Source organism: Equus przewalskii, chromosome 1, assembly GCF_037783145.1.
Source record: "Equus przewalskii isolate Varuska chromosome 1, EquPr2, whole genome shotgun sequence".
Classification (NCBI taxonomy): Eukaryota; Metazoa; Chordata; class Mammalia; order Perissodactyla; family Equidae; genus Equus; species Equus przewalskii.
This window is the reverse complement of record NC_091831.1, coordinates 37,379,573-37,399,072: the sequence shown is the minus strand read 5'-3', so window position 1 is coordinate 37,399,072 and position 19,500 is coordinate 37,379,573. Positions and strand designations below refer to the sequence as shown.

The following is a 19,500-nucleotide window of genomic DNA, read 5'->3' as shown; positions in this document are numbered from 1 at the left end:
TATTTAACTAAAAAAAGCATTAGATTTGTACACAGAAAACTACAAAACGTTAAAATAAATAAATGGAATATATCCCATGTTCATGGGTTGGAAGACAATATTTTTAAAATGGCCATCCTGCCCAAATTGCTGTTCAGATTCAATGAAAACCCTAACCAAAATTCTAACTGCCTTTTCTTTACAGAAATTGACAGGCAGATCCTAAAAGTCTTATAGCAATCCAAGGAGTCTGGAATAGTCAAAACAATCTTGAGAAAGAACAGCAAAGTTGGAAGACTCAAAGTCCCAATTTCAAAACTTCCTTCAAAGCTAAAGCAATCAAGACAGTGTGATACTGGCATAAGGGTAGACATGTAGAACAGTGAAAGAGAATTAAGAGTCATAAATAAACCCATACATCTATGATGAATTTACTGTTGACATGGGGGCCAAGATAATTCAAGGGGAAAGAATAGTCTTTTCAATAAATGGTGCTAGAACCACCACATACCCACATTCAAAAAATGAAGTATCCCTACCTTATACTATATACAAAAATTAATTCAAAATGGATCAAATACCTAAATGTAACAGCCAAAACTATAAAACTCTTAGAAGAAAGCATAGGAATAAATTTTCATGACCTTGGATTTGGCAGTGAATTCTTAGAAATAATACCATCAGCACAAGCATCAAAAGAAAAAAATAAGATTTTATCAAAATTTAAAACTTTAGTACATCAAAGGACACTATCAAGAAAGTGAAAAGGCAACCTACAGAATGGGAGAAAATATTTTCAAGTCACATACCTAATAAGCCTTTGGTCTCGAGAATATATAAAGAACTCTTACTTTTAAAGTGGGCAAAGGATTTGAATAGACATTTCACTAAAGAAGAAATACAGATGGCCAATGAGCACATGAAAAGATGCTCAACATCATTAGTCATTACGGCTATGCAAATCAAAATCACAAGATACCACTTAATACCCACTAGGATGGCTATAATTTTTTTAAAAGGGAAAGTAGCAAATGTTGGGTAGGATGTGGATTGGAACCCTCATGCATGCTGGTAGGAAGGTAAAGTGGTGCAGCCACTATGGGAAACAGCTTGGCAGTTCCTCAAAAAGTTAAACGTAAAATTACCACATGACCCAACAATTCCACTCCTAAATATATATACCCAAGAGAATTGAAAACATGTTTGCACAAAATCTTGTACATGAGTGTTCATCATTATGTACATTATTCCTAATAGCCAAAAAGTGAAAACAACCCAAATGTCCACCAACCAATGAATAAACAAAATGTAATTGGAATATTATCCAGTTATAAACTGGAATGAAATACTGATACATGCTACAACATGTACAACATGAATGAATGTGGAAAACATTCTGCTAAGTGAAAGAAGCTGGACACAGAAGGCCACAGTATGATTCCATTTGTATGAAATAGCTAGAGTAGGCAATTCCATAGACACAGAAAGTAGATTAGTGGTTGTCAGGGGCTGGGGAGAGGGCAGAATGAGTAATGAGTGCTGTGAGTATGGAGTTTCTGTATGGGGTGATGAAAATGTCCTGGAATTAGATAGTAGTAATGGTTGCAAAGCCTCGTGAACATACTGAAAACTACTGAATTGTACACTTTAAATGGTAACTCTTATGATCTTTCAACTGTATTTCAATTTTTAAAAAGTCAGTCAAGCTTGACAGTTGCTTTAGCTGGTGGAGATACTAACCATACCATTCTGAAGATGAGAGGAAAAACACATTGTAAGGGGTTTGCATTTTTAAAATAAAAATCAAACAAACAGAAACAAAAAACTCAATAATCATTATAATAAGAACTAGAATTTGTTGAATTGTATCCTAGAACAGGAAACCCATCTAACTTGCGACATGGACCCTATCTGATTTCAGATCTAGTTTTTAACTCTGGTAAAACAAAGGGATAAAGAGCAGAGAAGCCTCTAGGATAGCCACCTTAGAAGCAGAAAGGGGCCTTTTTTGAACTGTTCCTTTTCTGGCCTGAGGTGGAAGGAACAGGTTGGAAGGCAAGGGAATTGTGCCGTGAAAGGGAAAGGTAACATACTTGAAAGACAAAACAAATCTTCTTCCATATAATATTTCTTCAGATATACCCGTGCGCCTGAAAGGTCGACTCCCTCAGGGCAGCTGGGCAGAGCCTGGGCTGCACTGCACATCTGCCACAGGCCGCAGTCAGCTCCCAGCCCCGTGCGTAGCACAGATGTTGCCATTCTCCGTGTTAGGAAATGAAACGGGAGGGGAGAAGCACTGCCCGTAGGGGCCTCTCTTTAATGTTCTCCCCCACCTCTTCCTCCTCTTCTACTGAGCACTGTTAGTTGTCATTTCCCCTCTTAAAATGTGTCACTTACTTTTCAGAGGTCTGTGTCAGAATTCCCAGGTGTATCTAGCTAGAAAATAACAGTTAATTTGGTATAATTACAAATTTTCTATAGAGAGAGAATGCAAAATTGTTATATTTTTATTTTCTAAGTAGTTACAGATCAAATATTAAATAATCCAGGCCGGAATTTTGTTAGAGATTGATATCAAACTTTACTGAATTATAAATTCCAGAAACAAACCTTTGCCTAGTTTTTAAAATCTTAACTCTTCTGACACCTCTGTAATTATTAATACTTTCTGAGGGATGTTGAGTAATGATGCCATGGTCGTTTCTGCAGTTTGTTTCAACAACCTGAGGTTTCTCTGCAGATGAGAATACACTTAGAAGGTCTTCCGTTACCCTCACATTACTCTCTAACTTAACTGGGACCTATAAAATGTGCTGACAATTCTTTATAAGCTGTTTGGAGCAAGAAAATAGGAAACCTTGGTGTAGTTGAGATGATGAGAACAGAAAACAGAAGATCTATGCATATATTTATCCCTTCGTTTTCATGGTGTCGAATGTCAGTCTTCCCGTTTGAATGGGTAGAGTATCTTTTGCTTCAGATGTAACCTTTAACTTCTGTTTTCTTTTAATGGATACTTTACCATCTGAATTGTGACCAAGTATCATTTGTAGATTTGTTTTTGTTGGTCTTTGCTAGGAATACATTTGCTAGGAAATACATATTGACTGGATAGTTCTACTTTTGATTTAATGAATTTAAGAACATTTCCAAATTATTGACCTAATTTCCTATACTTATAAGTAGAAGTAATACTTAATATGTTTAAAAGATTAAATTACTGGTTTTTGTTTTAGTATTGATAACTTTTTAGGTTTGGGGATATAATTTTGTTTCACAATTGGTTTGTGTTTATCATACCTACAATCTCATTTTTACTCATTTTCAGTTTGGGTGTCCATTCTGGATTGGTTCTTATATTTAGTGATGTTCAGGCTTATACTGTGAATTAGTGCTTTTAATGAAATGAGAAAAATCAAGGCATATGGAATGTTGTCTTGCCAGTAAAGTACCGCCACAGCCCATCAGACACCACTGGGTGTGTTTCTTCCCAACCAAAAGTCCCTTCTATATGACTTTAGTTGCTGGGGATGTTGTGGCCTAACTGGCCTCTCTCTATTGAACTCTAGGGCTCCTTAGAGCCCCATTTGAAATCGTTTCTGTTTTTTGAAATATTTAAAAGTTATGAGACTTTTTTTTTAATGTCCCTAATGCTTTCAGAAATAACATTATATAATAAAATATTTTATGTGCTTTTTATGACCTCTTTTTTATTTTCAGTTAAACTCATGATGTGTTCTTTACCAAAATGTCTAAAGGTATGCAATTGTCTATTTGCCAGGATTTTCCTAGTACATTCTTGAAGAATATCATGTAAGTATCCAAGAATTAGGAACATTTTTACTCACAAGTTACTAAAGAACTGTAAATTGAAACATTTTCAGAATACATTTTGAAAATACTCAAAATGATGGTAGAAATGACACCTGCATTTTCATTAAAAGCAAGGTAGAATATTTTAATTAGTAATCTCTATTTCCCTTAGGGTTTAATGAAGAAATTCATTCGGTGTTCTACACGTGTAACTGTGGGAACTATTAAAAAATTTCTAAGTTTAAAACTAAAACTTCCAAGTTCTTATGAGGTAAGTTAATAATCTAACCTTAATCATTTTGATAATTCTGATCTCAAGTAAAATTCTAACAAAAGAAGTAAAAATTAACTGAGAATATATTTTAAATTAATTTTTGTGGAAACTGGTTATTTCCATGTTAAAAATTTAATTTTTAGAATGTAATATTCTATTTATGTAATCTGCATTTTCAAATTTAACATCTTGACTAAAACATGATACTAATGCATTTAGTGTTTTATAATTAGAGGAGATATTTAAATAACTTACCATTAAGTATTCTCAAAATAAGAATCCCACCTAAATGGATTCTTTTTTATTTTTTTTTTATTTTTTTAAATATGAACATTTTTTTTTTTTTAAAGATTTTATTTTTTCCTTTTTCTCCCCAAAGCCCCCCGGTACATAGTTGTGTATTCTTCGTTGTGGGTTCTTCTAGTTGTGGCATGTGGGACGCTGCCTCAGCGTGGTCTTATGAGCAGTGCCATGTCCACGCCCAGGATTCAAACTAACGAAACACTGGGCCACCTGCAGCGGAGTGCGCGAACCCAACCACTCGGCCACGGGGCCAGCCCCTATTCTTTTTTATTTTTAATGCCAGCATACTTTAGAGTGTGTCCTTTTTCTTTTTATGTGAGACCTTTGAGATCCATTTTTCCCAGTTCTTTATAGACTTCCTTTTCAGTGTAAAATAGTCTTTTTATCAAAAAGAATTTCATAAATAGTGTTCCTTTAGTTCCGTGACATGCAAAAGTAATATTTATCACTAGGTAAAAACTACATACTGTATCTGCATAAACAGAATTTACAAGTTTCTGTACAGGAGAGAGAAATTGCCCTGATGCTGATCACTACACAGCTTGTAAAGTGTTCAGTGTTTAGAGAATGTTTGTGATCCTAGGAGTATGGCTGTCACATGAGGCGGAAACGTGGCTACTGTTTCTCACCTGCCCAAATGGCAGTCTTACAACTGCATCAATTTCTTCTTCCTCCCCCTTGGGTTCCAGTAGTAGCATCTAAAAAAACTAAAGACCAAGGGTAGTTTCCTAAATAAATGAAGACATCAAAGGCAACATAGTTTTTCAGGCTTAATATGAACAGTTATCATAGATAAGATAGGATTTGAACATAGGCATTGATGGGTATTAAATCTATATTTTGAGAAAGCCTCTGATCCTGAACTTACTTAAAAATTTCTCTCAGATGACTAATCCGTGAATTAAAAATTCTTATTATGGTTTGGTCCCACAAATTTAAAAAATTTCCAGAGATGGCAACTTTTATTTTAGGAAAAAAATGGTGAAAGTTAATCAAAGCCCTATATACTTGGTAAAAGTAAAGGATAATAACAATTTATACATTCAACAACAGTGAAAATGGAAAATGAAATTGTTCTTATGATTTGGTTTTGCGCTTTATTCTGTTCTTGCAAAGAGCCACACCAGTTTTATTTCCTTTTAAGTGTGACTCATTGAGTTATTTTCTGGTTTTCAGGAAGTTGTTAGAGGTGAGAGAACTATTGCTCTCAGATAGTCTTAACTGCTGGCACATATTATATTTCTCTACAGAAAAAGACGGAGGGGAAGGGACTCAATGCACAGACATCTCCTTATCTGTCCCAGTGCAGAGGACTTTCCCTATGATGCTGAGTAGTAATTACTGATACCCCCTTATTTTGATGCCCAACATTTAGGCGGGTGATTTGATGAAACACTTGACACCTGAAGCTTCTGTAACAGCATTGCTTATTTGGGCAGGGTAGTTCAGTTTTAAGTGACAATAATAGAAGCAGTATACCTGATTAGAAATTAATCCTAGGGTAAGTCTCTTTTACTTCTTTGCTTGTGAATTTATTTTACAGGCAAGATAAAGAAAATAAAATTGTCTGCTGGGGCTGGCCCCGTGGCCAAGTGGTTAGGTTCACGCGATCCACTTCGGTGGCCCAGGGTTTCACCGGTTCACATCCCGGGCACAGACATGGCACTGCTTGTCAGACCACGTTGAGGCGGCATCCCACATGTCACAGCTAGAAGGACCCACAACTAAAATATACAATTATGTACTGAGGGGATTTGGGGAGAAAAAGCAGAAAAAAAATTTATCTGCTTTGTGCTTTTAAAAATAAAATGTCTGAAAAACATTTTGAGGTCCATATGAATCATCAAAAAATCAATATAATTTAGCTAGTAATTTGTCTAAATTTAAAGCCCATTCTTCTTCCCCCTTTCAACACTTTAGATTAAATCCTATTGGTTTGCATTTCAAGCCAAAATGTTGATTTATAGGGATCTATGATAAACATTTGTTTAATTATGCTTTGTTGAATTAGTACATCATAGCAAATCATAGCCACAGTTCCTGTGGCCTTCTTAAGGATTTGGGGGGTTATTTGGTTCCTGCAGCTCTAGAGCAAAAGTGAGCATTGATAAAAAGAATCTTTTTTTAAAGTTCTATGCAAGGTGAGAAGAGGGTCCCATAAGTATCATGCAAGTCACCAACCAAGCAGAGCAGAGAGGCTGGAGAGCTCTGGGGGACACAGGCTGTGGCAGGGTTCTAGCTGTTCTGCCAACTTTACTATCAGTAATTACCGGAAATTCTCATAGGCCTCAAAGGCCCTCACGTTCATTTGTCCCTCTTTGAATACTAACTAATGAGGGGAAAGCAGCTCCTTCAAATCTTGGGAAGGTGAAAGGATTCTGAGAGGTGAACTCATAAGGCAAAGGTGCTGTGAGGAACTGTGAGGTTTCCACATGTTCTTCTCCTTCAGTAAGAGGCAGTCACAGAAATATGTCTGAAACCTCAAAGGTTGCACAGAGACATGGACTAAGAAAGGTTAGACTGCATTTCAGAATTATGTGTGTGAACTTGAGATATAGGTAATAGCTATGTGGGAGAAGACAAACAGGGCTTCATGTTACTTATAGCTGAATTGTTAATACTTACGGGATGGACCAGTGCTTTTAATAAAAATATTCAGTGTTCTTTTTAAATAATGGATAATACTTCTATTTTGTTATAACTATTTAAATCTTTTTTGAAATTTGAAAGAAAATGTATAAAACACTTATGAATTCAAAATTACATATGTTAATGGATCTGTAACTGTTCTTTTTAAAGTTGGATGTGCTGTGCAATGGTGAAATTATGGGGAAGGATCATACTATGGAATTCATCTACATGACGAGGTGGCGACTAAGAGGCGAAAACGTAAATTGCTTTTATACTTACCTATGTGTATATTCAGTTATATACCATTATGTTACTCAAATTTAACAGTATAACTTAGAAACTAGAAAAATAAACTGGCTTGGGAAAGAGAAGAAACTGGTTCCTCTTACTGTTTCTCCCAGCTACTCTATGATAATTGGTCCCAAGTGCAAGACCAAAGTCTGTGTTAAATGTGGTTTTGTTGTATTTAAGGTGAGTTTAAAACCCCATCTAAATATGTTCAGAACTCTACCAACCTCAAGACAGAAGATGACACTTCCATTTTTTTAAACACCACAAATATATGGGAACTTTTAAGTGTATGGAGTGGAGGTGGGAGACTAAGTCCTCTCCTGACTAATATATTTAATGGTTGATAAGATGTTATTTTTTGGTCATGGTAGAGGGGACAGGGTAGAATCTAGATAATCTTTTTTTCAGGTCAACCTCTTTACACTGAAAATATAAAATCGGACTAAAGGGTAAGTGAGTTTGCAGTGGTTTCTGATGCCAGAATTAGATTATTATGCCTTAGGCCCTAGACGATACGGAAGAAAAAATTAAAAGGAAAAAAACTAAGAAATCCAAAAAACCCAAAAGGAGAATTTTGTATTTCTAACCGTATCTTTGATAGGGGTTAATTAGAGGATTCAAACCTATCTTATCTGAGTTATATGTAACATTGTTATTAGGGAAATGTGAGGGGCTAGGGATTAGAAGGCTGAATACAGGAGTAAGGAATATAGTAGTAATACCTCCAGAAATTCTGTTCATAATCTGATTACATGAATAAACATTAATTAAGACTGACTAGAAGCTTGGGCCAGAAGACCTCCATGGTCCTTTCAGACGTTTAGATTCTGTGGTGTTTATGGTACAGTGTGTCATACTTTTAAACTCTGTGTAATTTTAACCTCTCTAAACTAGGTTTTATTACATGTTCTCATGAAAATATAAATTATTTTAAAAACCACAAAATTAAGATGTAACCTCAGACAAGCATAAATAATACGAAATCCAAATATAACGGGCATTGCCTTGTTACAATGGTTCAAAGACGTAGTTATATTGAATGTAAACATCTGTGGAACTACTATGAAACAGATCTCAAAAAATCATTGTTTATGTGTGTGCTTTTCAGTGGGTAGGAATTTGGCTATTTTTAGAAGAATGTCTTGATATGATATAATAATAGATGAAGCACCTAACTTCGTATGTGAGAATTTTTTTCTCCTTGAGTCCCACTCGAGTGAAGCCTTCCTGGGGAAGCTGAATTCTTAGGACCAGGAAGAAAACACTATGTTCTAGTATCTGCTACCAACTAGTTGTATGCCTTTGAAGAACTCATTCAACCTCTTTAGGGCTCTTCTTTTTTTTTTTTTTTAAATCTAATTGTCTTTGTGTTTGGTAAATTACTACTACTTGCCTTTCTTGGACACTTTATAGGTTTCTAAATGGTTGTACATACATCACCCTCATTTAATCCTTCCCACCAAAATGTTTCGGGTACTAGTTGCAGATTACGGAGGTAGTCAGTTCTCTCTTACCCAGCACTGTTTGGGCCTAGATATTGTGACTTTACACATAATATTACTGAAATAATTTTAGCTTTCTTTGACAGTTCATTGGGCATTTTGGTGTGTGTTAGTGCTTGAAACCATCGTTATGAATAGGTTTGCCTTAATGTTGAAGAGATGTAAATAGTCATCCGCTGCAAGACCTTGACTAGCACGTCCTTCACAAGATCCCTTCCCAAAGGTCGTTTACACTGCCAGTTTTTTAATGTCAAAGCATGCAAGAGCTAGTTCATAGAAATTGTTATTAACAGACTAGCAGTTAACTCAGTCTTTACTACAATTATGTTTCTGATTACACATTTCTGAATAGTTTAAATTCCTTGGTTTTTTAAGGCACTTTTTAAATAAAACTTGGTTTAAAAAATGGTTCAGTACCTTATGACTTTTTTTTTATTTCATTCAGGTAAAAACCAAAAAATAGAAAAATTACCTATTTTATATTTAGTGCAACAATAAAGTAATATATTAGCGTCTTTCATTTTTTTCAGTGACACATCTGTTTTTGTTTTTTCTCCTCCAAACATGTTTGTTTTCTCTCAGCCTTCACAATTTCAATAGTTGCAAGATTAGTAGTTCCATTTTTCCATTTTCTCAGACCAAAATCCTTGAGAGCAGTCCTGATTAGTTTATTTTTCTTAAATCCATCCGTAGCAAATTCTGTGGCCTCTGCCATCAAAGGGCCATACTCAGAATCCAGTTATGTCTCAACACCTCTACTTCTGCCACTCTGGTGCAGGCCACTGTCACCGTTCTCCAGAATTTCTACGAAAGTCTCCTGCCTGGGCTCCATGCTTCCACTCTTGCCGCCACCCGTCCCCCCTCCCCCATCCCATCTTCGCCCAGCGCAGCAGCCAGAGTGATCCTCTTAAAACGAGTTAGAACATGTCCCGTCTCTGCTCTGAACTCTCCAGTAACATAACACTTAGATAAAAGCCAAAGTCCTTCCAGGGACCTCTAGATACAGACCCCACACAGTTTTCCCCAGACGCCTGACTCTCTTCCTCTGGCCTCACTGGCCTCTGTTTCCTCTAATATGCCAGGCTTGCTCTTGCCTCCATAAGTATCCACCTAACTTGCTCCCTTTACCCCCTTCACTCAAAGAATTGTGCTTCTACACCACCTTCTCAATGAGTCCTCTGACTCCCTTAATATTACAACCCCTCTCCCAATCTGGCACTCTTAATCCCTTTTCATGCCTGTTTTCCTGCCCTGTTTGTACTGTTTTCCATAGTATTCCGTACCATCTGACGTACTGTGCCCCTCATTTATGTTTATTGTTTATCTCCCAACGAAAATGTAACGTGAGGGATTATTATTCACTGCTGAGTCTCCAGCACCTAGAGCAATGCCTAGTACAGATACTCAATAAATATTTGTTTGAAGAGTAAATTGAATGAAAGTTTTGTCTTTTATAAGGTGTTATGCAAACTAATCCTAAAGACCATTCCATTTATTTGAATCTCAATTTCTTATTTGTTTTCTGTTAAGCAAATTTTAAATTTTTGCTCGTGTTCTGGCTAATTATGAATTATTATAATATTAACTGATGAATTCTGACAGTTGGAGTGAATGGACAAATTAGCAATAAAACAATCATTTTTTGATTAAGCTCCTACTAGGGTGTTTCTTGCCATCACATCCCTTCCCATCTCTACCCTCCATTGCCAGCAAGACGCCAGGACGTCTGCAAAGCTCACATCACGCTACCTGCTGGCACTGCTGACTGGCTCTGCCTTGGGCTGGGTCAGCTTATTTCCTAAACTAATGACGACCTTGTGGTTCTTTCACTTGCTCCTAGTACTTTTTTATATTAATTATTTTAATCCACCTGGGATTTGTTTATTTACACACACATACCTACAATAAGACTGACTTATTCTAAGATTTTATTGAAAAACCCATACTTTACCTCATTGTTTTGAGATGTCACCATTCTCTATGCATATGCATCTGTACATATATGTACACACACATGTATATATACACATATATATACATATATACACACACACACAGATATATCTATATATATCTGTGTGTGTGTGTTCCTGGACATTCTATTTTGTTCTTCTGAGCCAGTGTTATCTCTACACCAGCATTACACATTATATAGCTTTTAAAATCTGATCACATAACACCCCTATCTAAAAACCCTTCAATTATCCATTTTCGTTGGGATAAGTTTGAAGTCCAAACTAACTTATAAGGCAAATAGTTTGGCCTTCTAGATTGCTTTATGATGTGTATTAGTATCCGTTAGGGCAAAGCTCATTATTATTCTTTTTAAAATTGTATTGGCTAGTTTTACCCGTTTATTTTTTCAGGTGAGTTTGAGAATGGGATTGTGATTGGCATTGTATTAAATTTCTAAGTTGAAACTAGAACTGGCATCTTTGTAGTTTTTTATTCTATTCAGTGCTGTGGGGTGTCTCCTCATATCTTCTGCTCTCTTCTATGTCTGTGAGTAAACTCTGTGGTTTTCTCCCCTCTTCATGTTGGATGCTGCCTCTGCCCCTCTGGGTCTTTTGCCTCAGGAAAGGCTGCTCCATGTTCAGATCACCTCTTTACCTTGTCCTGTTTCTACACTTTTAGGAAGAATCTCGGGGAAATCAATTTTGTCCCCATTTCTCAAGAGCAGTGACATTATCTCCCTGTGCCATACAGCACCTGTGCCACTCCTTTCCTTTATCCTGGGGCAGTTCCACTTTAGGCTCAGCCTGTTTTCTATGGTCACTGCTCTTTCTGGATCCTTGTCTTTGTCGTGATGCATTTTTGAAAGATTTTTATCTTTAGTAATCAAATATCTGGTCAAACTTAGCTATCTCTTAGAAATTTTTCAGTTCATAACAGTATTCCCACCTCAAGACTTATACTCAAGATTGGCATTCATCTTTTGCTTATTAGTGGGAGAAAATGTACCTTTTTTTTTTTAAAACCAGTGCTTCTCAAACTTTAATTCTAATATAAATCACCTGGGGATCTTGGTAAACTACATATTCTGATTCACTAGGTCTGGGGTGGGGCCCAAGATTCTGCACTTCTGACAAGCTCCCTGGGGATGCCCATGCATCTGACCTTTGGATCATTCTTTGAGTAATAGGATTTTAGGAGACATGATCCATGACCACTGGCTTGCCCTGTGGCTTCCACATCTATAAATTGAGGGTGTAGAATTACAGAATTAGATCTCAGTTTGGAAGGGACTTAGTTATCTAAACTAACCACCAAACTAGTGTATGGATCCTGTTTATAATATCCATACAGTGTTGATCACATTTTTTGAAACATAAATGGAATCATGTATTGTTCTGAAACTTCTTTTTCTCATTTGATAATATGTCTTGTGGAGAATCAATAAACTTTGAAATAATTCCTTGTAATAAGTTGATAGTATTCCATTTGTGTGACTGTAGCATAATTTGATTAACATACTTCTTTGGTGGACATTTAGATTTTTTTCAACTTTATTGACATTACAGGCAATGCTGTATTCCAGTCCATATATCTTTTTGCACATTTGCAAGCATATTCATTGGCTAGATTCCAGATGTGGATTTACAAATAGTGTGCATGTTTTAAATTTTGATAGATGCTGACAAATTGCCATCTAAAAAGGTTTTAGCAATTTATAATCATACTGATAATATATGAGAGTGCCGTTTTCTGACATCCTCACCAACACTGCGTATTATCTATTTTGTATTTCTTCTGTGAAATTTCCTTTCATATCCATTGCCTTCATTTTTTTTTTTAGTTGTGATGTTTGTCTTTTTCTTATTGACTTCTGGGAGTTCTTTATGTATTCTGGATATTAATCTTTTGTTGTATATGTTGCACCTATTTCCTCCCAGTTGTGTCTTGCTTCCTAGTTTTGCCTCAGTTTTTTGATCCTTAAAATTTGGATAACAATACCTATCTTGAAAATTTTTAGTAAGAATTAATGAAATATTATATAAGTACTTAACATAGTGCCTGACATAATAAATGTTAGTTATTTTGTTAATAGCTTATGTATGTTAGCTTTTATTATTATTATAATTCTCTCCTCCCACACTTAGTCTCATCCCTAAAGGCTTACTGTTAATATCTTTCTATTCAGCCTCAGCTTTCATCACGAATTCATGTTCTTCCTGCTTACCTTTTCCTGGGTATGCTGAGTACCCGCTCTCGATACAGCCCCTCTTTCCCAGATGATCCTGGTTGGTTTTAGCTCTTTCAGCAGCCCCTGCAAGTCCATACCTAAAGTTACTGCACCATGTCTGTTTTGCTTTGCTTTATTTGCATTATCAAGCAATTTTAGGAAAAGCAAGCAAACGTCTATCTTGACTGATACTAAAGAGATTAACAGGAAAAGAAAATAATCACTTACTGAAATTGCCTTTTTCCACCTTAACCCTTTACTCTTGTTAAATGCTACTTGGGACTTGCATAGTTAGGCAAAGTCTCACAGGCCGGAGCTTGGGGCCTCTTCAGAGAGAAAGGGTGCAAGGATAGCAGTGCTAGGCTTGTCTTATAGCATGTTGATGAACCCTGTACAGAAATTCAGACACTGACTTCTACGGAAAAAATTGCAAGTCTTTTGGGGAAGTGGAAAATTTCTGAAATTTTATTTAAAAAGCTGTCAATATATTTGTTTCAATGATTGCTTACTTAAATATTCTTTCAAAGTATATCTTTTTAAAAGCTGCTCTGGGATGTTAGATTTATCCTGGTTAATTTACACCTCACATATTTTTTATGTATTTTTTTTCATTTTGAAGTGGCATGCAATGTTGAATTCATATAATTGCAAAGTATATAGTTTATGTTTTATAATCCTATTACAATTAAAATAATTTTATGGTTAATAAGTATTTAACATGATATTGAAAAAGATTTGGAAATGATTTTTAATATGAATGGTTAAACTGTTAAAAGTTAATGAATTTACAAATAATCTACTCAGTAGTTTTAAAATATGTTCATTCATTGATTTACTCATAAAACATTTTTTGAGTGGGTGCCGTGTACCAGTTCTGGGCCTTAGCTATTAAGACTGCAAATGTGAAGAACATATAGACTCAGGGTGCTCACAATCTGATGCTGTTTAAGGAGATACAGAGACTAAGAACCTAATCTGAGCAATGTACAGAACCTAATCTAAAAGACGATGGATCCCTCCCAGGTTGAGGTGGGTGCCATGCCCCTCTCAGAGCTCGGAGCTCCTAACACTGTTACTTTCAGGGGTGGTTGAAGAGGGGATCTAGGAGAGATTAGCAGAGAAAGGGATGGAAGAAAGAGGGTGCCCTCCGTGATTGAAGAGGTGAGGGTTTTCCCAAGGAGTTCATATTTGAAGAGGAGAAGGAAAGGATAGGCCACCATTTTGATAAATATTTGCAGAATATTAACAAAACTCATATACTAAAATTATTTCAAGCTAAATTTTACGAGTTGCTAAGTTATTAAAATCTCTTTCTTCCCCAAAAACAACTACCATATTTTGGAAAGTGTTTACTGAAAATTAATCATGTTGACTCATGTTTGACGTTAAAATATTTTAAATAATCAGTTTTAAATATGTATCCAGTTGTGGATGCCTCTTATCTGATGAGTTCATCTCCTCCGCAGTTTCGGTGTCTGAACTGCTCAGCTTCGCAAGTCTGCTCTCAGGATGGCCCTTTATATCAGGTAAGAGGCACTCACGACGGTACATATGACCCTAATGATGCCCACCATCATGGGGATTGCTTCATCCCAGACTCAAGTTCCAATGACATGTAACTTTGCAAAACTAGTATTTATTGGAGCTACAAAACTTCATCTTTTCTAGTCCCCAAAGTTTCCCACTATTTTAGTTGTCTTGAATTATCTATTTAATTTTACTGAACTAAAAATGAAATTATAAATGTTAAGACCATTATTTGTGAGTCAGAAATTGTTAATAATTATGAGTTTCAGCCCTTGAGAAATCTCTGCTCCTTACCGAACACTTCTTTGTATAAGTGTTTTGTTTTTTTTTAATTAGTCATTCACCCACAAGTGAAAGGTAAAATATGCCCGACTAGGTGAAGCTAACTTACGGCAATAGCTCACTGTAATTGTGAGCTTGCTTAATAGGCCCTGCCCTGTGCACTTGAATGGGGTTAATTACTCTTTTAATACAGAAATGAGTTAAGTGAACTAACTTAATAATGCACCCAGAAAACTTGAACATGGATCTGAGGAAAGTTTATCTAATAAAAATATGTTGTAAATGTTCAAAAACAGGAGAGACTAAGTGTAGTATAGTAAGGATTACTGTTGAGTACAGAGATGATCTGTGATCAACCTTAATCCATATATTAATTATAGCAGTTCTTAAAAATCTGCATTGTTCTTTTATCCCAGAAATTAGCCTTCATCCTTGTTTCCTTGAAGCCAAGAAAAGAGAATTGTAATCGTATAACTAATAACTAGCAAACTTACTCCAAAGTTGCAGTTTTAGGGTTGGGGTGAACACGCAAATGAATGTGTGCTAAGTATTAAAAGAACCACTTCAGATCATTAATCAAAAATGTTAAATTAGCAGTTTACCCAGAATTTCCCTCAGTCTTATTGTCAGTGCTGTGATATGGACATCCCCACACCCGTCATTAAAATGTGTGCTTTTTAATATACACTGGTTAAGTCCTGATTTTTTTAGCAATGGAGTAAGCAAATTTAACAATTTTAAAGGCCGAGAGAAAATCATTCAGGGAAAAAAAAGTCATCCTCTTTACATTATGCAGTTAAGGGTGAGGAGTGAGTAAATAATTTAACTGAGCTGGTAAGATTTGTATGTATCTGAAGTGTTTAGATGTTTCATGCTTTTAGCCTCACAGCTGGTTTGGGGATAATGAATTGTAATGCTTCCCTTGCCTTTAGCTGTAACTCATTTGTACATGGTTCTTTGCTTATGCTCTTGGCACTGATGTCTGCTTATTTCCTTAGAAATAAAGATGTTCTTAAACTCTTATCTAAAGTATTAGAGAACAACTGGAATAAGGCCAAATTTTCAAAAATCCACACAAATTTTCCTTTCTTTATTCAACACTTCATTATAGATTATAGTCCTGTCAGAAAGTTGAACTTGTCATTGATAAGATGTACCTTTAGTCAAAAATTACCTAGAAAATTTTGAGGAAAAAATTAACACTTTTTTATTATAAGAAAATATTATGTATATAATGCTATTAACTTTTAAATTTTGTGAAAATTCCCTGAAATGGACAGTTTTCTAGGAAAATACCAATGGAATAAAATTTACCCAAGAAGAAAGAAAACTTAAATCACTGAGTCAGGAAGGACATAAAAAAAATTACTAAAGAATTACTTCCCTTTTTCAAAGGATACCTAAATAGTTTTATGGTCACATTCTCTCAAACTTTCAAGGAATAGATCATTCCTATTGCAAATTGTTTTAAATTATTGAAAAAGATGGAATTCTTCCAAATCCATTTTACAAAGGTAACATAATCTTGATAGCAAAAACTGACTCCAATTAGAAAACTAGTATCAAATCTCATTTTGAACATAAATACAAAGAAATAATATACTAAAGGAATAATAAACCAAGACCAAATAGTATTTTTATCAGAAATGCAAGAATGGCTTAATATTGGGGGGAGGGAAGTTATATATATATATGTATGTATATATATATTACATATATATAGATATAATATATATCTAATATATATGTAATATATTAGAAACATTTTATACACACACACTAAGTCAAATAAAAATCATCAGTAGATGCTGAAAGGGCATTTGATAAACTTTAATGTTAAGTCCTAATTTTTCCTACCAGCTTCTTATTTTGAAAATTTTCAAAACAAAAAAGTTGAAAGAACAATACAAAGGAAGATTTTTTACTTTTACTTACAGTTACCAGTTAACATTTTGCTACATATTCTGCTTCCTCTTTCCCTCTCTTCCTCTTCCCCTCTCCTTATCTTATTAATCTCTTTGTAAATGTATCTGTTGTTTCTTTGTGGAATTATGGGAAAGTAAATTGCAAGAATCAGGACAGTTGACCACTAAGTCCTTCAGCATATATTTCCTAAGATCAAAGACCTTCTCATATATAACCAAAACACCACGTCACGCACCAGAACTTTAAATAGGATATTAAATATTATAGAGAGATCAATTATCCCCTTAATTAAATTATGAAGCTTAACATAGTTCCAAACACACTTTTACCAGATTCTTATTTAACTGGACAAAGTCGGTCATTCTAAAGTTCATCAGGAAATATGAACTAGTGCTCCTGGTCAGCCACATTTTTAAACGAGTAGTTGGGGGCATGTGCACTGCCACATACAAAATGTATTCTAAAGCTGAAGTAATTAAAATAGGGTTCTAACTTAAACAAAGACTTGTCAATAAAAAGAATAGCTCAGGAACAGACTCTAGTATGTGTGAATCTACAAAGAGTATTTCAAATCAGTGGAGGAAAAAAATATTCGTTTACCAAACATCCATTGAGCGCTTAGCTGTGCACTGGGCACTTTGTTAGGCCCATGGGACACAGAAGTAAAAATGAACAAAATTCTTTGCCCTCATGGAGCTTACACTCTAATGATGGTAACAGGAGAAAAATGAGTAAAATGTGTAGTGTTAGAAGAAAAATTAAAGTAATTAGAGTATTTTAGATAACTAGCCAAGGGAAGACCTCTGGAGGTGGTGATTTTTGATCAAAAAGAAGTGAGAGAAATAGCACGTGTCTATCAGGAGTAGGCGCTCCAGGCGGAGGGGACACGATGCAAAGATCCGAGGAGTGGTCCTGTCTCGTTGTTTGTGGACTGCTGGAAGAGACAGGAGTTGGCAGGGGGAGTTGGTGAACTCAGAGCATAGACGTTGGGGCTGGGTGTGATCTAGTAGGTTTGTTTTCAGTAAACTGTACTGAGACTACTGGGGTAGTGAAGGGGGGGTTTCAATCCATACCTCACATTATATGAGTTCTCATGGCTCACAAAGGGAAATGTTAAAAATCATACCAGCTGGGCCGCCCGGCTGCACAGCGGTTAAGTTCGCACGTTCCGCTTCGGCGGCGTGGGGTTCACCGGTTCCGATCCCGGGTGTGAAACTGGCACCACGTGTCAAGCCATGCTGTGGTGGACGTCCCACATATAAAATAGAGGAAAATGGGCACGGATGTTAGCTCAGGGCCAGTCTTCCTCAGCAAAAAGAGGAGGATTGGCGGCAGATGTTAGCTCGGGGCTAATCTTCCTCAAAAAAAAAAGAAGAAAACATAGTTGAATAATCTCAAAGTGGGAATGGCCTTTCTCACTGTGTATGTAAAAGGGAAAAGAAGACAAACTGAGTTGACCGTTAATATTGAAAAGTACATAGCAAAAATACCATAACTAAGGAAATGTTTGCAATGTATGACAGGACGCTTTAATGTCCTTAATGCATAAAGAATTCATACAAATCTCTAAGACAAAGTTCAACTTTCCATAGAAAAATCAGCAAAAGACGTGGTTAGGCAAGTCACAAAAGAAGGAAACAAAACTGGCTAATAAGCATACAAAAATGGTTAACTTCTTTAGAAGTCAAGAAATGAAAGAAGAAATAAAACGCTATTTCATGCTTATTAAATTGCCATATTAAGAGGAAAGAAAGGATAGTACTCGTTATTGATGAGGTTATTGATGAGGCTATTGAAGAATGAGCTTTTATATTTCCTTTGGAGTAAAAATAGAACTTTTTAAAAGTCCAGTGTGACAGTATTTATCAAAAAGCCTTTTAAAATGTGTTTGCTGTTGGGACCAGCAGTTCCACTTCTAGGAACCAACCCTGGGAGGGGTGGGGAGTGGAGAATAGATCATTGGGTGAAGATTATTTGTAATAGCAAAAAAAGAGAAAAAGAAAGAAACTAAAATACACTGCAAAAGATTTATTAACAACTTATGATTCACTTCTATACATTATATACAGCCTTTAAAAATAATGTTGGGCCATATTAAATAGTATAGAAATAAATTTATGGAATTTTTAAATGGATAAAAGTATTTAACAAGCAATATGTGTAGCTGATTCCAGTTTTGAAAAAAAAAATACGTACATAGACAAAAAGACTAGAAGGACATACACTAAAATGATTATGGTGGTTAACTTTGGATGGTGGGATTTAAATGATTTTTCTTTTTTCTTGGTGCTTTTCTGTATTTTCCAAATCTACAGTAAAACCAACTTACCTTTGCTTTTTAAGAAAAACTGTACATCAGTCAGTGTTACCATTTTCTAAAGTTATCACATTTGAAATATATACTTTATATACTTTAGAATTATCTGTTCTTTATTTTAGTACATGATGAGACTGAGGACTGGAAACTCACAAAATGCGGGTCCATTCAGTGCACTCACTCAACACTCAGAGGAGTGAGATGCCGTATTTCATTATAGTGAGTGCACTGCCATTTTATCTCAGAAAGCAGGCTGAAACCCAAATAGAACTTAAAGTTATCTTCACAATTTCCAGTATTCTAACTCATTCCAATAAAATTATTAAACTTTATATGTATCATAGAACAAACACAAATGATTACTTGGAGGGGAAAACAAAACCATTTTCAGCCAAAAACTGGGGAATCCCAATCAATGATAACCAAGCCATTTTGCCTCGCTCACTACCTTCATCCTAGTAGAACTGGTGAT

At 35.5% G+C, this 19,500-nt stretch overlaps 1 protein-coding gene across 12 annotated transcripts in view; it reads left to right on the top strand.

Moving 5' to 3' along the window:
- Positions 1-19,500, top strand: part of PCGF5 (polycomb group ring finger 5) — a 117,665-nt gene that overhangs the window by 90,870 nt on the left and 7,295 nt on the right. For 6 of the 12 annotated variants that reach the window (XM_070610563.1, XM_070610574.1, XM_070610546.1 and 3 more), the window contains exons 7-9: positions 3,965-4,063; positions 7,169-7,258; positions 14,443-14,502. In XM_070610563.1, the coding sequence (XP_070466664.1) occupies positions 3,965-4,063; positions 7,169-7,258; positions 14,443-14,502 (249 nt within the window). The remainder of the gene's footprint in view (positions 1-3,964; positions 4,064-7,168; positions 7,259-14,442; positions 14,503-19,500) is intronic. The other 6 variants (XM_070610604.1, XM_070610610.1, XM_070610586.1 and 3 more) reach the window with 1 other exon arrangement.